This window comes from Falco rusticolus, chromosome 16 (genome assembly GCF_015220075.1).
Source record: "Falco rusticolus isolate bFalRus1 chromosome 16, bFalRus1.pri, whole genome shotgun sequence".
Lineage (NCBI taxonomy): Eukaryota > Metazoa > Chordata > Aves > Falconiformes > Falconidae > Falco > Falco rusticolus.
Window position 1 is genome coordinate 4156246 of NC_051202.1, and position 17009 is coordinate 4173254.

The 17009-nt window shown below is 42.5% G+C and overlaps 1 protein-coding gene across 10 annotated transcripts in view; it reads right to left on the reverse strand.

Moving 5' to 3' along the window:
• Window positions 1–17009, reverse strand: part of PRDM10 (PR/SET domain 10) — a 47242-nt gene that overhangs the window by 18003 nt on the left and 12230 nt on the right. For 8 of the 10 annotated variants that reach the window (XM_037409666.1, XM_037409672.1, XM_037409665.1 and 5 more), the window contains exons 3-12: window positions 16327–16491; window positions 14651–14710; window positions 11845–11964; window positions 10621–10828; window positions 9997–10238; window positions 8734–8937; window positions 6652–6724; window positions 5882–5999; window positions 4810–4939; window positions 2461–2688 (exon numbers count right to left, since the gene is read on the reverse strand). In XM_037409666.1, coding sequence (XP_037265563.1) covers window positions 2461–2688; window positions 4810–4939; window positions 5882–5999; window positions 6652–6724; window positions 8734–8937; window positions 9997–10238; window positions 10621–10828; window positions 11845–11964; window positions 14651–14710; window positions 16327–16491 — 1548 coding nt within the window. The remainder of the gene's footprint in view (window positions 1–2460; window positions 2689–4809; window positions 4940–5881; window positions 6000–6651; window positions 6725–8733; window positions 8938–9996; window positions 10239–10620; window positions 10829–11844; window positions 11965–14650; window positions 14711–16326; window positions 16492–17009) is intronic. The other 2 variants (XM_037409673.1, XM_037409674.1) reach the window with 1 other exon arrangement.

Consider the following 17009-nt stretch of genomic DNA (forward strand, 5'->3'; position numbering starts at 1 on the left):
ATAACTGCCCAAGGGGAGTTAAAGGGCAAAGATAAAAACCACAGATAATGTTGAAGGTGTTTTGTGACCTTTCATGTTTTCTTAGAGTTGATTAATAATGATGTAATGCATACTGCAGAGCCACAGTGAGAACGAAATGCTTTTAGCAGAAGGGAATAATTAGGGCAGGATGACAACAGGGCAAGGATTAGAAGAGTTAAAAAGTTCAGGAGTAGGGATTTTTTTTAACCTCATCTTACTGTTTGTACTCTTTGTTATACAACCAGCTGCATTTCTTTCAGCACGAAGGAAGTGACTGTGCTTTCCAAATCATACTCCTATCCCTGCCAGTTTCTGGGATCAGCGCATCAACACTCTGGACACTGCCCAGAACCGACTTAAAAACAAATATTCATTTTGGCTGTGGACCACAACATTCCTCTAGTTTGTTACACGAGAATCTTGAAGGGTGAGTGTCACTTTTCAACTCTGGGGACATAACTGCCCTATTTAAGGTCTGATCTCCAAAGAAAACCCCACAGGCTCTGAAGCAGAGGCTGAAAAATGAACTGATCCTATCAGGACTTGAACCCTGGGGCACCCGAGATCAGTGCTTCCAGACAGAGTGAAAGCACTCAGAGCATCACTGCTTTAGACCTCAGAAAAGTTGAAGCAATTTGCAAAGAATTGCTGTTGTTGAAAATCAAACCCTATATGAGTAATAAGGAAGAACTAGAGCTACACAGGTCTCCAGATCACAATCAGGAGTCAAGACTTTCTACCTGTTCTTTGGAAGTGAATGATGTACTTATGCATCTTAAAACCAAATGCTTGCCTGCTTACGATATTAAGCGCATGTCATTATAAAAAAGTGTGAATAGTCGAGTTGAATGAGCACTCACAGGGTGCTATAGAGCTTGCCGTGATTTTTCAGTGCTTAAAAAATAATGCCTGCTAGTTTAACTCTTATCTCAAGTTCTCATTGCTCACAGTCTGATGCAATACGGAAAGGTGCTACACAACCATCCATCTGCCATTCTGCCAGTGCTCCATCTGGAAACATCTCCAGGACTCTGCCTGAATGCGAGCTGCCAGATGTATGGGAAGTTAGGGAGACTTGAAGGTACAAACACATCACCAAGGACTAAATCACTACTGCAGTCCTCTTAGTTGTCATCCATTTGTAATGACTTTTCAGGGAACAGAGGCAAAATCACATGACAAAAAGTAACTTCAGAATTTCTGTCCCCTTCTTCCCACATTTACTGTTTAAGATAACCCTGAGTTGGCATCTTGCCTTCAAAAGTTCAGGGAAACAGGCAACATTTTCTCTTCCCGTCGTACCCAGGCCTCAACTTTCCACCAAGGAAGTTGCGGCATACTGTAAGCAGTGAACACCTGTATTCTCCACTACAAAAACTCAGCATCTGCCTTTGCACTTTCTTACCCATCCTTCAATACATTCAGTAAAAATCCTCCTAGATTTTAACATATGAAAAATCAAATTACTGGTAGAAACTCGTCATTCAGAGGGCACAAGCATTTTATATGGTTAATTCTGCAGCCTTAATGTGCCTGAGCCAAACTCTTCCTTCAAGATATGCCACTGCATTTATGAGGTAACACTGGTCTCGCATATATATTGCTATAAACTGTGAGCAAAATTTGGCTCAACGCCTTCCTATACGGAACAGTTACTCAACTCTTTCCTAATCCTTTCTCATCCCCTATAAATGAAGTCTTACCCCAATTGCAGCTGTTCCTTTCTGTAATCAAAATTTTACACATGGAAGAAAGAGAAAAAGATTTTAAGCTAAACAAACCAATCTCACAGTTACACGGCTTGAAGGATTATTTGCTTGAATCATTTCCCTCCCACACACAGAGAAAAAAACAGCTCACCCAATTGACACAAAGCTCAGGCTCAAAGTGTTTGCTGTTGGTACACAAAGCTCTTAGCACAGGTTTTAATCTCACAAAGGCAGGTTTTTCTACCCCAAGAAAGGACTTTATCACTAAATATCATCATCATCATCATAGTGGATCTAAACAGAGGTCGTGGTTCCTCTTTGGCAACTATTTGCAAGAAAAGAGTTCTGGGAGACACAGATGGTGCTGTGAACAAGTCATTAGTCTGTGCCACAGTACCATGATTCAGCCGGCTGTTTGAAGCACTCCTGCTTGCCAGCTTGGTTGGACTGTGTTTCTATTAAAGAATTACTGTGCTGGAACTGAAACAGCTCCAGTTGGTGACCAGTTCTCACTAGCATCTCATGAGATACTAGTTCTTTACATAAGATTTGTCTTCCTCTCACTGCAAAGAAAATTGCTAGGAATGAGACACTTTACACAGGATTTGGAAATGGATACGACGGCGAGAGAAAGAGACCAGCTGGTCCTGGCAGGCAGGTCCGGCATTCTCTCGATTACAGCAAATGGAGAGGGTGAGAGAAGACATGATCCGCTGTCCTCTTTGCTTACCCTGATACGCTTTGCTCGCCTCATGTCATCTGCTGTCATGGTGCTCTGCGTAGGCACCGTGCTCTCATCGTGCTGCGGCTGGATTTGTAGCGGGTGGTTTTCTGACTGCTGCTCCAGTGCCGACTGCGTCTCTGATGGCACTGGAGTCTGTTCCTGCTGCTCCAACCCATTCAGTGCAGTTTGTCCGGCCTCATCAAACTGCCCCTTGCTGGAAAAATGCAGCAAGTCCTGAAATCGCAAATCATACAACCAGTGATTATTCCCCCCACCCACTGAAAAATGCTTTGATAATACTCAGCAGACAACAAGATTTCTACATTTTTTAATCACAAGCTATATAAACAAGACGTGTCTACACTAACGCTTTCCTACTGCATTCTGTTGATGCTCTAAGCAGATCACCTGCACCTACAGCAACAACATTCAGACTGCCAGGGAGGAAGTGCTGCAGGTAGGGAACTCTCCTGGCCATTATTATTGTCTGATCAGACACAAGACAATCAAAACGACCCTGATGGGAACAGCCAAGCAAGTTCTTCTGCACTCATGACTGTTACTGCTTTAACCAAAGATGATGTAGGCTGACCTGTGAGAAATAGTACAACCAAATAGACTAGCACAGACCAGGGAAAGCAGAGAATTTCTGTCTCATTGAAACTGTTGTCACTTTGAAACATTATCATGTATTGTTATGCAGTGTCTCCCCCTCTCCGACAAACTAGCTGGAGTGCTGAACTGGAGAGTGACAAACGAGATGATTATGCCGTGCACTGTGCATTTTGCTACCCAGCTTCCAAGCTCTGCATACTCTCATCTACCCAGCTGCATACATCACTTATATTTATCACAGAGAGCTGTTTTCCTCCTTTTTTGCATTAGCATAAAAGAAAAAGGGAGGGTGCTGGGAGCAGGAAGCACATGCCAAACATCTACATTCTTTCCATATAAGTTCCAATAACTCCTCTGGGATGGAAACCTCTCTTACTACAAGCAAAAAACCCACAAACCCACAGATCTTTACTTGACATCACTTAATGCAACTCATGAAACTTAAAAGCACAAGCTAGGAAACAGAGCACCAAAAGTATATCAGCTCAAGGCTGGTACTGTCAAAGCACAAAAGCAGGTGTGGGAGAAGAAAACCAGGGAGGTGCCAGAAGGAGCGCAGCTGTTATAAACACTGAATGCTCACCAGAGAGAGACACTTAGTAGAGCAATATACCAGCCAAATGTCCAGTCCCGGCCTAGGTGGCAAGTTTCCATGCTTGCTGACGTTAAACAGTGCTCACAGCATCCCAAGTCTCATGTTCTCAGGCAGATGAACTCATGCCTAGTCATTAGCGAGGCGGGCAGACCTCCAAAGGCTCGGGACAGAACCACAGCCCTGCTCAACTGTATGGATGCACGCGAACCAGCCCTGGGCCTCGGTCCAAGCTGGCAAGATGGGCACCACCTCCAGTCCAGAGGCCATTTAGCCACATTAGCACAGGACTGCGCCCAGTAAGCCCTGTTCCCAAACTCTTAACTCCAGAGAGACAGTGTTATGCTTACTCGTCTAAATGGAGCTGGCTCATATCACATCAGCTTGCAAAGAGGGCGATCTCGCAACTGTCTGCACTTAACGTCACATTTAGGGCAATCCCGCAGGCCCAGAAAACAAGCATTCATAGGCAACATATACATTCCTCCTCTCAGTCTGAACCACGACCCAGTGAGATGCCAGACGAAAATTACCACTCCAGATATCAGCTTTCAGCTAAGCCATAAAATAGAGCCACTGATCCCTTCTGACACCTTTCCTAAAAGGACTTGGTGGTAACCTATGTGTCGTCAGCATCAGAGGGAATTTAGCATTCTACTTAAGCGCATCATAGTAGAATACAAGCAAAACAACATTCTGCAGTAAGTATGCCTACAGGAGGCCCTTTTGTTAATATTAAAATATCATAAAGAATCATAGCGCAAACTGATTTAATTCCACCAGCAACAGTTATAAGAGCAGGCTCTGACCTCACGCTCCAGAAAGGACAAATACGAACCTAAATTCCCATTACAGTTTTACTGTCTAAATTACTTTTGTGATGCTGCTTAACTGCCGCAATAACCTATCTCCCTGCTAAGTGCTTTGGGATGAAAGTTGCTGTAGAAATGCAAGTGATTTTACAGTTTTTATAAAAGGAGAGTACTGTGCTCCCCCGGCCGAGAATTGTCCCCAGTAATTAACCAATAATTACTTGGGTGTAAGTCCAAAGCACACACTTGATCTGCACCAATGCCCCAAATTCTTTTAGTCAAGAGTTTATATCGCACGTGATTTTTTTTTCATCCTCTCCATCTGCAAAAATATACCTGTGTCCCTTCTTCACACTTCTCCCCATTTTCACTGGTTACTTCCATACGCATGAATTTGGGAGGGCGCCCCGGGCGTCTGCCTGGTCCAAACCTTCTCTTTCCTCGCCCACGACCTCGGCCTCTGGCTCTGCAGAATACATATTGCTCCAGGTTAGAGACAAAAAAAAGATGGCTTTGGAATCTCCACTGATGTTACGTGTTCTTTCTTAGCATCACTATTCACCTATTCAACTCAGTAACAATGACCTGCAGTAAATAATAAAACCTGAAGAAATTCTGAGCGCAAAAAAATAGCATACTGGCTGGTATTTATGTTGTGCTCTACCAGAAAACATTAAAATCTAATTCTGTAATTGTGGGACTGAGGACTACTGGCTTCTAGCAAGTCCTCTGCCATGGCAACTCTCCTACTTCCAACACCCCAGTGTACGGTGTGCTGGAAAATGTTTTCAGCTAGATCGAACAACTGCACAAGGGAACCAATTTAAAACCTGAAGCCATAACATCCCTCTCTAAAAACGCACTTAGCCATTGATGCCAGGCAGTAAGCTGGAGGAAAGAATTTCTCGTGTCAAAAAAACCCCAAACCAAAACACAGCCACTTGCTAAGTTAGAGGAGAAAGGTGGCACCAATGTCTTCTGCTCTCTGATGGATGTTTGTAGATTCAGCTTTTAACAGGTCAGGATAAACTATCTTGCCAGCCCAACGAGAAACCAAACCACTAGAACTCTTGTGCTCCAAGCTCTGTATCTGCATACATCTGAGACAAGTCAGTATTTCAAAACTGTGGTACTGAAATATTGCACTTCAAGTCATCGGCAAAAAACTAAAAGCAAGCCAAAGCAACCTCACCAGTTTCAACGGGGTATTTATTTCCCTCAAGCTACTTCTTTCACAAAGTCTCTTACACCTGTCAGCTTCCTCCTGTCATATTCTTACTTCCTAGCGCTGACCCATTCTCTCACAGGTACCCAAAGTGGTCAGTAAGATCTGCAGGGCAAAGACCCTCCTCTCTGCAAGTCTGGGGAAACACCAGTGACACACAGGCAAAGCTAAAGCTTTCGGTACCTGCTGAAGAAGTCCAGCTTCTCATCGTGGGAGTTGAGGTGCTGCTGGAGTTGCTCTGAGCTCATGAAACGACGATTGCACTCGTAACACGGCCAGTTCTTCTCTTGCTCTCTGAGAACTATGTTCGATAGGAAACATCAACGACCACATTTCAGTCATCACCAGCTAAACACCCCTTCCCCACCCCAAGCCTTTCTGTCCTCCACAGACCACATTTCACCCCTGAAGGTTAGACAGACCACAGAATACCCAGCACTGCTTCATTTAGCTTTGCTTTTCATTCCCTCTGCACTGTGGCATGACTACAGCTCATCACAGAAGGACGAAAAGGTCACTGGGGACAAGTCACATGGAATATAAACACTGTTTAAAATTCAGGGAGATCCTGAAATTTACCCTTGTATGGAAGAGCACCTGCAGGATTCTCTCTGGCGTAAGTTAGGGGAAGTCAAGAGAAATTTCTCAGTCTGAAGCAGTAGCTCATTGGTTTATGACACAGACTCGACATTAGACATCAAGTTCAGAAACATACCTCTTTCCAGCAGCAGCCTATTGCTTCCCAGAAACTGAGGCAGAAGCTTAAATTATTGTAATATTAACATGAGAAGAGTTAGTAGAAGTCCCAATAATAAAATCTAGATCTGGTTTAAACATTCCTTAACCTAGCAGAATTTTGGGAGCACTACACAGGCCATATACTTGAAACTAAGTAGTACAACACCCAGCCACCAGCACACCGCAAAAGCAGAGAGCAGAAGAGCCCAAGTTACCCTTCCTTTCCTCCTCAGATATGTCATGGATCTTCTGGTTCACAAACTCTGCATAAGAGGCAGCGTACCACACCTGCAGCAGGAATACAAGACAACAGAACACGTAGATGGAACCAGAACTAAAGGGAAATAATTTGAAAATGGTTTTTATTGCTTGCCTCAACCACTATCTCTTATTATTGAGGGTGAAGGCAGCAATAACACCTGTTGAGATCAATATGCCCCTACTGCGGAATAAAAGAGCTTTGCTCAGAAAGCATATCCATTTAATTTTAAGATATAACCTCCTAATATGAATGTTCATCTCACACACGGCTACCAGTAGCTCTAAAGGAAGCAAGATTAATCTCTTTAGACCCAACCGTATGAGTGTAAAGGATGGATGTCAGCGGAGTGCTGTTGCTTTGTTGTACCAAGGGGAATGGAAAAGTTTTTAACTCGGGGGATTTCCCCATTTCCTTCCTGCTCTTTAAACAGACAATAGGCAGCACCATCCGCAGAGACTCATTTAAAATGTTCCTGAGCTTGTGAAGGATTCCAGCAATACAGTCCTGCTTTCCAGAACAAAGACCTGCCAGGCTGCAGCACAATGGCCCCAATTTCATTATACAAGGGATTTAGGAAGCCTTCAGCAGAGAGAACGATGGGAAGCAGAAAGACAAAGTTTATTAGAGCCTAAAATCAGATGCTCACATGTAGCTGAGAATTCCTGCATCACTTCTCATTTCACCTTACTGTTTGATTAAAAAGGTTCCATTTTCAAAGGGATTTCTTAAAGGCGGCACAAACAGATTTTCAACATGAAAAATCTGGCCAAGTTTAAAATTGCAGTGGGCCACAGGCATTTTCATAGCAGTGGTGAGCAGCATTTCTAATTCCTTCAGAGACTCACTCACAGGCACGCGTTACTTCGTGGGATTCTCACTAGCTGGACAAAGAAGAAAGCTTGGAGCTCCTAGACTACTCACCTGTCGCACACTACAGAAGTTCTCAACTTTTAACTGACTGGTCCCCCCAGTTCAGTCTTTGGACAAAATTTATACAAATACCCTACACCCATGTGGGAAGGAAAACACATTGCAGAGCCTAGGTAATTTGCTTTCAATTATCAAACCAATTTTACCCCAAAAGACACTACTAACACATAAAGCAAGAAAAATGGTGCTTCTGCAGACAGCTCTATACAGATTTAATTAAAGTCTGATTTCAAATTGATTTAAAAAAAAAACTGTTGAGAAAATGATGTTTGGAAACACTTAAAATGGATTAACGAGGTTTCTAGCGATTCAGCCTAAATTAAGGACTGATTTCAGAGAAACCAAAAAGAGCTCGACTCTTAAAACTCAGCAACAAGCGTATAAAGCAGGCTTATGCCCTGGTTTAGCAAAGTGTGTTTAAAACCTTTGTGAAATTGTTGAAATTTACACGCAAGAAAAGATTTGAAGAACCATTTCCTCACATCAAAGTTTTTTGGTTTCCCCCTGTTCCCCAAAAGATGTTGAAAACAAAGGCCATCTCAGCCAGCCACGCTGTTTTGAGCTCAAAGTAAACAATACATTTTTAGAGGGAACAAAAAGTAACTCACAGGGAAGTCACAATATCCTTTATCATTTTCCACATGCAAAGTTTCAAAAGTTCCAGGAAAGCCAGGTAAAGTGAGAGACCATATTCACTTAAGGCACCAGAAAACAAGTCAGGGACACACAGGACTAACTGGAAAGGGCATCCAGAACTAAAAAGAATAAGACTGCTGCAATAAAAATTAGATTGCATCAGCAAAATACATGCAGTGTAAAGCATGACAGTGACAGACAAATCATTTACATACTCTTATTTTACACTTCCTCATTATATACCTGAGCCAAAGCTCATTTGAAGTCCCTAAGTCAGTGACTAGCTACTTGCTGACTTCAGAGACATTGGATTCAGGCCATCATGTGCTTTATCAGAGAAAAAAAGCCCTAAAACTTTTTACAGCAATCATTTCCAGCACTTGTAGATGCACTTATTAGGTAGCAACTCGGAAGATTTGATTTCATCAGTAGAAAAAAAGTGAGTCACGAAACACGAGCAGTGCCATACCTTGAGTTCCTGCTTGGGCTCCACGTTTTTAATGGTTGTGTAATAAATGTGATGGCCGTACTGATATGCTACCAGGTTCTGCTCCAAATGGTTTTGAGCTGGACGCACAAACATCATCCAGTTACAAAGAGCCTCGCTAGAAAGTTCAAACCATAGGTCCTCTTGCAAATCTCTGTCTTTTCTGTCACCCTTATCAAGGGAAACCTGTAGCAAAATCCAATTACATGTGACTGTAACTGCCTGGCAGCAGGTTCAAAAGAATTTGAGTTTCTAATAAAAAACCCCCACAAATCACTACTGTGCCCATGCAGCTTTTACATTAGGAAAGCAATGAAGGCATAGCTGATTTTCTCTTTGCTAGCAGGGATCCAGAACGAGGCAGCACTTAAAAAAGCACTTAAAAAACAGGTAGAGATTGAACTAGGGAGACACAATGGACCCTTCCGTGGCTTTTAAAAGCAAGAAGCATTCATTAAAAGGGTCAGGCACGGTACTTGGCATGGGGCTATCAATGAGGCACAAGAAGCTGTAGCTTTAGTAGGCTACAGAGCATCAGTTGTCAGATGTTTCTAAGTGGCAGACCCACTTCTCCTTTCATTTCCTGACTCATGACGCTGCCTCAAGCTGGAAGCAGCACTCTGTAGCTGAACTTCTGTTGGGCTGCTGAATCTGCCTGTGGTGACAGGCACTGACATCGGAGACCAGCGCTCCTAACACAAGGGAGCTAACCTCCAGCAAATAAAAGACCAATTCCTCTATCAAAACCAGTAAATACACGGATAAAAGTCAAATCTATTACTCCTCACGCCAATGCCTTGGCACGAGGAAAGGGAGAAAAATCTCTCCTCTCCCCTACATCTCATGGGGGAGAGGAGGGAAAGGGAAAGAAAAATATTTTTAACTTAAGTTACAGTATGACACAAGATAACGGCTGCAAAACATCCTCAGATGGGGCTGCTATTTTTATGTCCAGATGCTGCTTCAGCCCACGTGAGAGTGACTCACAGCATTCCTCGTTATGTGCCCTATATACTGTAACACCGTAATGCCAGAATATTCACCACAATTATTGTGTCTCCCTGAATAACAGCGTAGATTTCAAGCCAAAGCAATCTGGGTATTTCTGAGTCACATTCAAAGACGAAAGCAACAAAAGAACATCTCTAGTGAAGCAACATGGGCGCAGACCGACACATTCATGAAAAGATCAAAGCTCAAGCACAAATCGATCCCTCTTCTTCTCTCGCGCACATCCCCCCTTACCTTCAAATGGATATAGCAGTCTTTGAGTTCAGTTTGTCTAACCAGGGGTCCTTCCACAGGTCCAAACTGCGTGCGTTTTGGGATACGCCTTTTGGAGAACACACCTCCCAAAAACCTGTCTATATAGAGCACCAAGGGGAGGCTGGCTCTCGCCCTGGTCAGCACAGGCCGGTTTGGGATTGGATGCAAAGGTCCGTGTTTGGGACACACAGAGGGATGTGCATTATTACACTCTTCACACCCTACAACACAAAGTCAGAGAGGACATAACTGCCAGGCAGACGCTCACACACCAGCTCAGAAGAGACAGCCTTATCTCTCTCTAAACATCTTTGGCTCAGCTGTGGGAACATTTATTCCAATAGTCTAACTACATTTTAAAACGTTAGTGAGGGCAACCTCCTGCAAAACGAAGAACAAAGCGGCTCAGACGCCACCTGAGACAGAATCTTGTCTTTTCAAGTAAAGCAGCCAAATATGAGCCTATGTTTCCGAGTATAAAGGGGTTTGCTTATTACTGCTAAAATCTGAATGGATTTTGGCTGTATCTACTAGAGGGCTGATGGAGGGGAAAGAAAAAACAGGAGGGCAGCTGGTACACTACATATGACTTCATATGCTTACACAAATCATTGGGATCAAAGGGTCGAGGTGGATCTGGATCCCATTCATCCATGTCAGTGTCTTCCCCATCTTCATCCTCATCTTCATCCTCCTCATCTTCCTCTTTTGTTTCCATCCTTCCCATTTGATTCTGCAGAGGTGCTAAAGGGTCAGAACCATCCACTGCCTCCATAGGAGGTAACACCTGGTTATGCACCGGTAATGATGCCTGAGGAGAGAATTCACAAACAAACAATCAAAATCGATTTGTGAAGAAAAACACTTTTACAAAAGACGAACAATGAAGGCTGTTGCTAGTCTACCCTTTGTGCTTCCTTTGGGAACGGAAAGGAGGATGAGGGAAAGTGGAACGACATGATAAACGCTTGCCAAGGGCTGTTTCACATCGCTGCTGCTGACAGCCTCACTCAGGACAGCTCTGTCACTGTCTCGCTCTACCCTGTCAAAGACTGACTTCTCAGGAGAAGAAACTGATACCAGAGAAATTCTGGACCCTCACAGAAGGTCTGAAACAGTCCAGGCTCTGTGGAAATTATCTGGAGCTTAAAGCTGTGGTTTAACTTCTTTTGTACAAGTGAGAGAATCCTGAACTTTGGCACGTGATCTTTTCTCACCTATCTTACAGTCAAGCAAATACAATTCCAAAGCATTCATGTAGATCAATAAGGGACGAGGTAACATGGGGACTAGATATAAACTATGGGGCATGGAGGACAGTTGAGGGCACTGTATTCTTCCACTAACTTTAAAGTTTATCCTTTGCCTTCCCTACAAAAAAAAAATATATATACAAAATATAAGTGCACTGCACAGAATATTCCTTCACCCATGCAGGTTTCTCAGGTGGAGAACAAGAAACATGACACACAGTAAACTGTCTTAGAAGACTGGCAAAGAGACTCGGTGGCTGTTGGCCCTACATGACAGTCAGTCTTACACCTTCCGTTAACTTTGCTTGTCAAAGCCGAGAAGAGTATTTTAAGGTGGCTGCTCAAGACAGAACAATCTGTAGAACAGGTTTCTCCGTGTATTAAATACATAATCTCTCCTACAATAAAACACCACACACTCCATGGTGAGACTATGAAAGACGGTACAAATCTGTGCTGCAGCTTCCTCGCATCGCCTCCTCTATCACTCAGACACGTTTCATCACCTGAGACAATGGAGCAATGAAATCAGTGCACTCGTACATTTAAGAGAAAAGGGTGCCTGGCAACTTACTCTATCTGCTTGCGGACCCTGCTCCAGAGCCATTTGCTGGGGGGATTCGGCAACGTTGCCGAGCACGGACAGGTTGGTGGGATTCATGCTCTGAGCAGCAGCAGGCAAGAGCACAGTTACCTAAAATTATAGGCACTCATTTTAGCACTGCGTCATTTCCATCAGTCACATATGGGCAGTGCCCTGCATGCAAAGTTCCAGTCCTACACTAGGTCAAAACCTGCAGCATTTTTTTTTTTTCTATATTTGTTTCTTTTAAAATCCTGCAGATCCAGGAACAAAGGAAAAGGCTTCAAAAATCAGTCTGTATTTTGCAGTTTTGAATTTCCTAGCTCCCGCTCTTGGCTTTAAGTTAAGGTCCTATCTAGCCTGGGTTCAAACCGCACTAAAAACAGATCTGAGGAGCTCTTTAGCTTTTGCTAAAACTGGTGATGTGGAGTCTTTTTTCTTTTGTGTGTCCAAATTTACTTTCTTAAAAGGAAAAGACAAAGAAGGAAAAAGAAGTCTCATCTTTTTGCTTATTTTTCTTTTTCTCAAGCAAACCAAGATCCATTATGAAAACAAGATGGTATATTGACCTCGTTGGAAGATCCAGCACTCAAACAAAAGGAATCCAACAGTCATTTTTTCTTTATGTTATTTGGTCGCACTATAGATTTCTGGTTCTTCTCATCTTTTTTTGGTGTGGTAACAAGAAAATTAATGCATATTACCACACTGCTCCCATCCATTCAGCAATAAAACAAAACAGAATTAAGATCCTAGGAATCACCTTTCCTGTCTCATTTCCTGCTTATCTATACAGGAATTTGCACCATTATCCCGCATGATTTTTCATCCTTCTCTACAGCAGACACCATGTGGCTTCTAGTTTGTGCCTCTGACTGTTAAGCAGCTTTTATGCTAAAACTTTTATGCTAAGCCCCAGCCCCTCTACAGAGTACTTAAAAATATCAGATAAAACAGAGAACAGCAAATTGTGCCAACAGTGAAGGAGCAGACAAGAAAATCCATAATATAAGCAGATAGCCGTAGAACTTAATCTAGTTATTTTGTTTAAAGAGGTATAAAAGTAATTTATGAAACTGCTTTAAAAGTACAGCAAAAAGACTACAGGGAACCATGTGACAGCAAGGAGGAAACTACCAAGACAACAGCTGAACCAAACTGTCTGGTATTGACATTTCTGATGCCAAGTGGCAACAGAAAAGGCATCATTATTCAGTGGCACACCTCCAGGTCTGCCAGCAATTGGAGGTTCACACAAGCTTGCATCTATTTCTACCTCATATTAGCATTTCCTACTACTAATGGCACTCCAAACATATCCTTTCACTTCCACGTCAGAGACTGCAAGGAACACAGGCATTATTTTTATCTTAAAAAAGAAAATGAAAGGTTTTTAAAGTTTCTTTTGAAAGACAAGAGGAGCTTTAATTATTATTTTAACATTTGTTGTCAGTTCAGGCATGTCCCACATGAAATGCTGATGTAAAAAACACCTGCAGAGGCAGGAGCTGCCACAGGGAGGGACTAACCATTCACAAGCAAACACCTCTGTTGGGGCTGCCATCAGTGTTGGAAGGGAGGACACACAGACAAGTGCTCATGCCCTCGATACTCAACATGGGTCAGCAACTGCACAGTGCTGTAAAGAGTGTCACTTTGCATTGCACATATAAGTAATCCCTACTTGAAATTAGATTTAATTATTAAATGAGCTTTAAGACAACCCAATGGGATTTTCTGGCTTCTTAACGCAAGGAAATTGACGCAGCAAAAAATTCCAAACACCTCCGGAGAACTGGAAGAAATCAGTTAACACTTATACTGTGCCAGTCTTATTGTTTCCTGCCTGCACCTCAACAGTTTAGAAGGTCTTCTTTTAGAAAGAAGAAAATGTATTTTCAGTGCACATTCAACCCCAAAACTGTTAATAAAGATGCATTTTAATGATGGCATTAGTAATGATTCCAATCTAACACATCCACTCACACATGCCATTAAAGACTCACCAAGCAGTAACAGGTTTAAGTCTCTGACAAGTGGAGAACTTGAACTAAAGATCTCGATCTGAGAGCACCTATACCAAATCACCACAATGCAGTCCCCAAAGATACCAGTAAAAGTTAACGAGACCTTCCCATCTATGGCAGACAAAAAAAACCCCAACCCCAAATCATCAAAGCTTTATAAACACAGGCTCAAATTTTACTCTGTTGCTAGCTCACTTCACAACGGCAAGCACATCAGACCTGGCGTGCCATGGTAAGGTAAGGGAGCCAGTAAGTGAACTTCTCCAGGTCTTACAATTAATTTCCTGTGAAGTTTCTAGCAAACCTAGAATTTGATCCAGAGTTTCTATCCCTTGAGAGCCTTTTATGGACTTAAAGGAAATTGGATCAGAGGTTATATGAGGACAGCTGCAAACCCAGGTTTTCCAGAACGACACGTTAAAATCAAGTCAGCCACATCAGTTCGCAGACTTATTAAAAGGGACACTGTTGGAAGGCTTTTCACCTGGGGCAGTAAATAAATACTTTTGTTGAACAAGAATTAAAAAGAATTAACTCAAACTCTCTTAACTTGCCTTGCCATTCATGCACAAGCTAGCCAAGATCATAGTGGCATGCTATCGTACACTTTTTGCCCTTGATCCCTGGGATGACAGCACATGACTGAGGACTGCCATTTGTCAAACTCTGAGAGGGCCTATTATGCTCTAGCACCACAACAATGTCCCTTTACCTTCAGCAACAGTTCCCTTACAGTTTCAGGCCCAAGGAAAATAATGTCTCCTTCTTACCTGCTGGGTGGTGGCATCCTGTTGGACGTAAGCCACTTGGGACGGATCTGTAAACAGAGTCTAGACAAAGTGAAAAAGGCTTATCAAACCGGCCTTAGGGTTGTTTACTCCCAACTCACACAAAAATTACTCTGCCACCAAGAAACGATCCACATTTGATCCTTTGCTACCTTCTAATGTGCCTACTGTCACAGCAGATTAGTTCAACTTACCCAAGTGGACATACAGGCATAGAAATTAAACTAAAATTAGGTAGTGCTCCACAAACATATAGTACCATATTTGTGTGGCACTTTTCATGCATGTATCTAAAAGGGGATATTTATTATTTTTTTAATACCGAAATTACTTTGTCAATTGTTGACTTTATAATCTGCATCTACAGGATGTAATTCAGTAGCTGTATGAAAACCATGTAACACTTGAGGGCAGAATAGAAGAGAACCGTTAGCTTTATCTTTCTGCAAAGACTTCTGCATGCTTTCTTTTAAGGAACTATGTGGCATATCTGGCTGTGATATGCCAGATATGTGAATCTGATATGGCCAGGATGTTGTTTTTTAATTTCACAGGAGACATGCCAACTCCAACATTCTTACAGTAGCCTGCAAGAACAGCCCTGATAGGAGGGCTTCCCCCTAGGAAAAGCAAGACTCAGATGAAAACTAAGTACTGGCTGAGGTCAGCCTTGCTTATTTTGCCAAAACTGGAAATATCTGAGCTTGTGGCAGTCTGGCTCCAACAAAATAAAGCATGGCATAATACAAACTCCATTCGCGCTTTGATAACTGCATCTCAGTTGCATGATAGCGTCTTAGTACTATGTCTCTTTGGACAAAATGATAGTATTCAGAGTTTTGGAGTTAACTTGGTCAGTAACTTCCTGGGAGATATCCTCTCAGAACATGCCACCACGTAGGAATTGTTTTTACATAACAGCTAAGAACTGCACAAGAGAGAGACCGTGCCACACAAGGCTACGCCAGCATTGCTGCGGGTGTCAAGTACGTGCACTTTGCAGCATTGCTAATCTGTTCTGTCAGCAAAGACGTTATAAAACATTCTCGACAAAGCATGCCTGTTCCTCTTCTTTTAGCTGTCCACACAGAGGTACAGATGTGTACTATATTAACCCCACATAAACAGATGCTGTCAGAGACTAAAAGCTATTTGAGACAGTTATGAAAAAGAACCTCGGTCTATAAAATCAACAACTCTGAAGAGAGACTACAAAATTACATCGAATACACCAAGATCCTCTGCAAAAAGACATGACTTATTGTAACTATCAGTTACAATACTACGCAAAACAAGGACTCTTCCAGAAGACACATAGATTGTTCTTAGCTTTACTGAATACAACAGAGGCAGAATTCCTGGAGAGATTATCCGTGTTTTGGAAAACACCTTTGAGTTAATTATAATCTCATCCACCTTCAGTAAAATAATCAGCATTTCATCATTCATAGCCTCGACATCCTTTAATTACCACATTTGCACATCAGACAAATGAACAGCACGAAGTCCCTGTTCAGCAATGGGCAGATAAAAGCATTAAGAGCAACTGCCTGCTATTTTCCAGTCATATCACTTGGCTGGTAACTGGCTTTCCATCTCAGACAAAATTGTTTTGTTTTCTAGGCGCCAAAACAGGGTGGGCTCGGAACCACACATGCCTGCGTAGCTTCCACGGGATGGATGTAAACAAGCGTGTGCTCCGAGGTGTCCACGGAGGTGTAGGAGGTGCCATCTGCTGTGTAGACCACCTGCTGCGAGGGACGGTCCTGCTCATCACTGTACACGATCTGTGCCACCGTCCCCCCCTCAGGAACAAAGTGCACCTGGAAGAAAAGAGCCTGTGTCAAAGCGGAAACATGTGCCAGTGGGGAAACAACACAAGACACACAGGTTGCAAGGTGCTTTGAAAAGTAGAGTACCTTGCATCCCAACTACCTAGCCAGTTGTTTTGAAAACAACAAAACCCCTGCTGTATAATACACATTCAAAATCTTATTGAATTATGCTAGCAATATAGAAACCTGGACACAAACCACCATTGGTTTCTGGTTTTACTCTACATTTTAACTCAAAACCTAACTGGCTATAAAGGGCACCTACACATGCTTTGTGCTTGCGTGACACTTTGAAAATTCATTAGAAAAGAAAGTTCAGATTTGAACTGGTGCATCTATGGAATTTATTGGAATATTGTTTCCCTTTATTCTCATAATCCTTTCTGAATTTATGACGATTACTTCGTTCAGCTAGTTCTGTAGTTGGAGGTGATTTTTTCTGTTGATGAATGGCTAACAGAACCTATTAACTTTGATACTGTTTCAAGTAACAGTATTGCACCTAT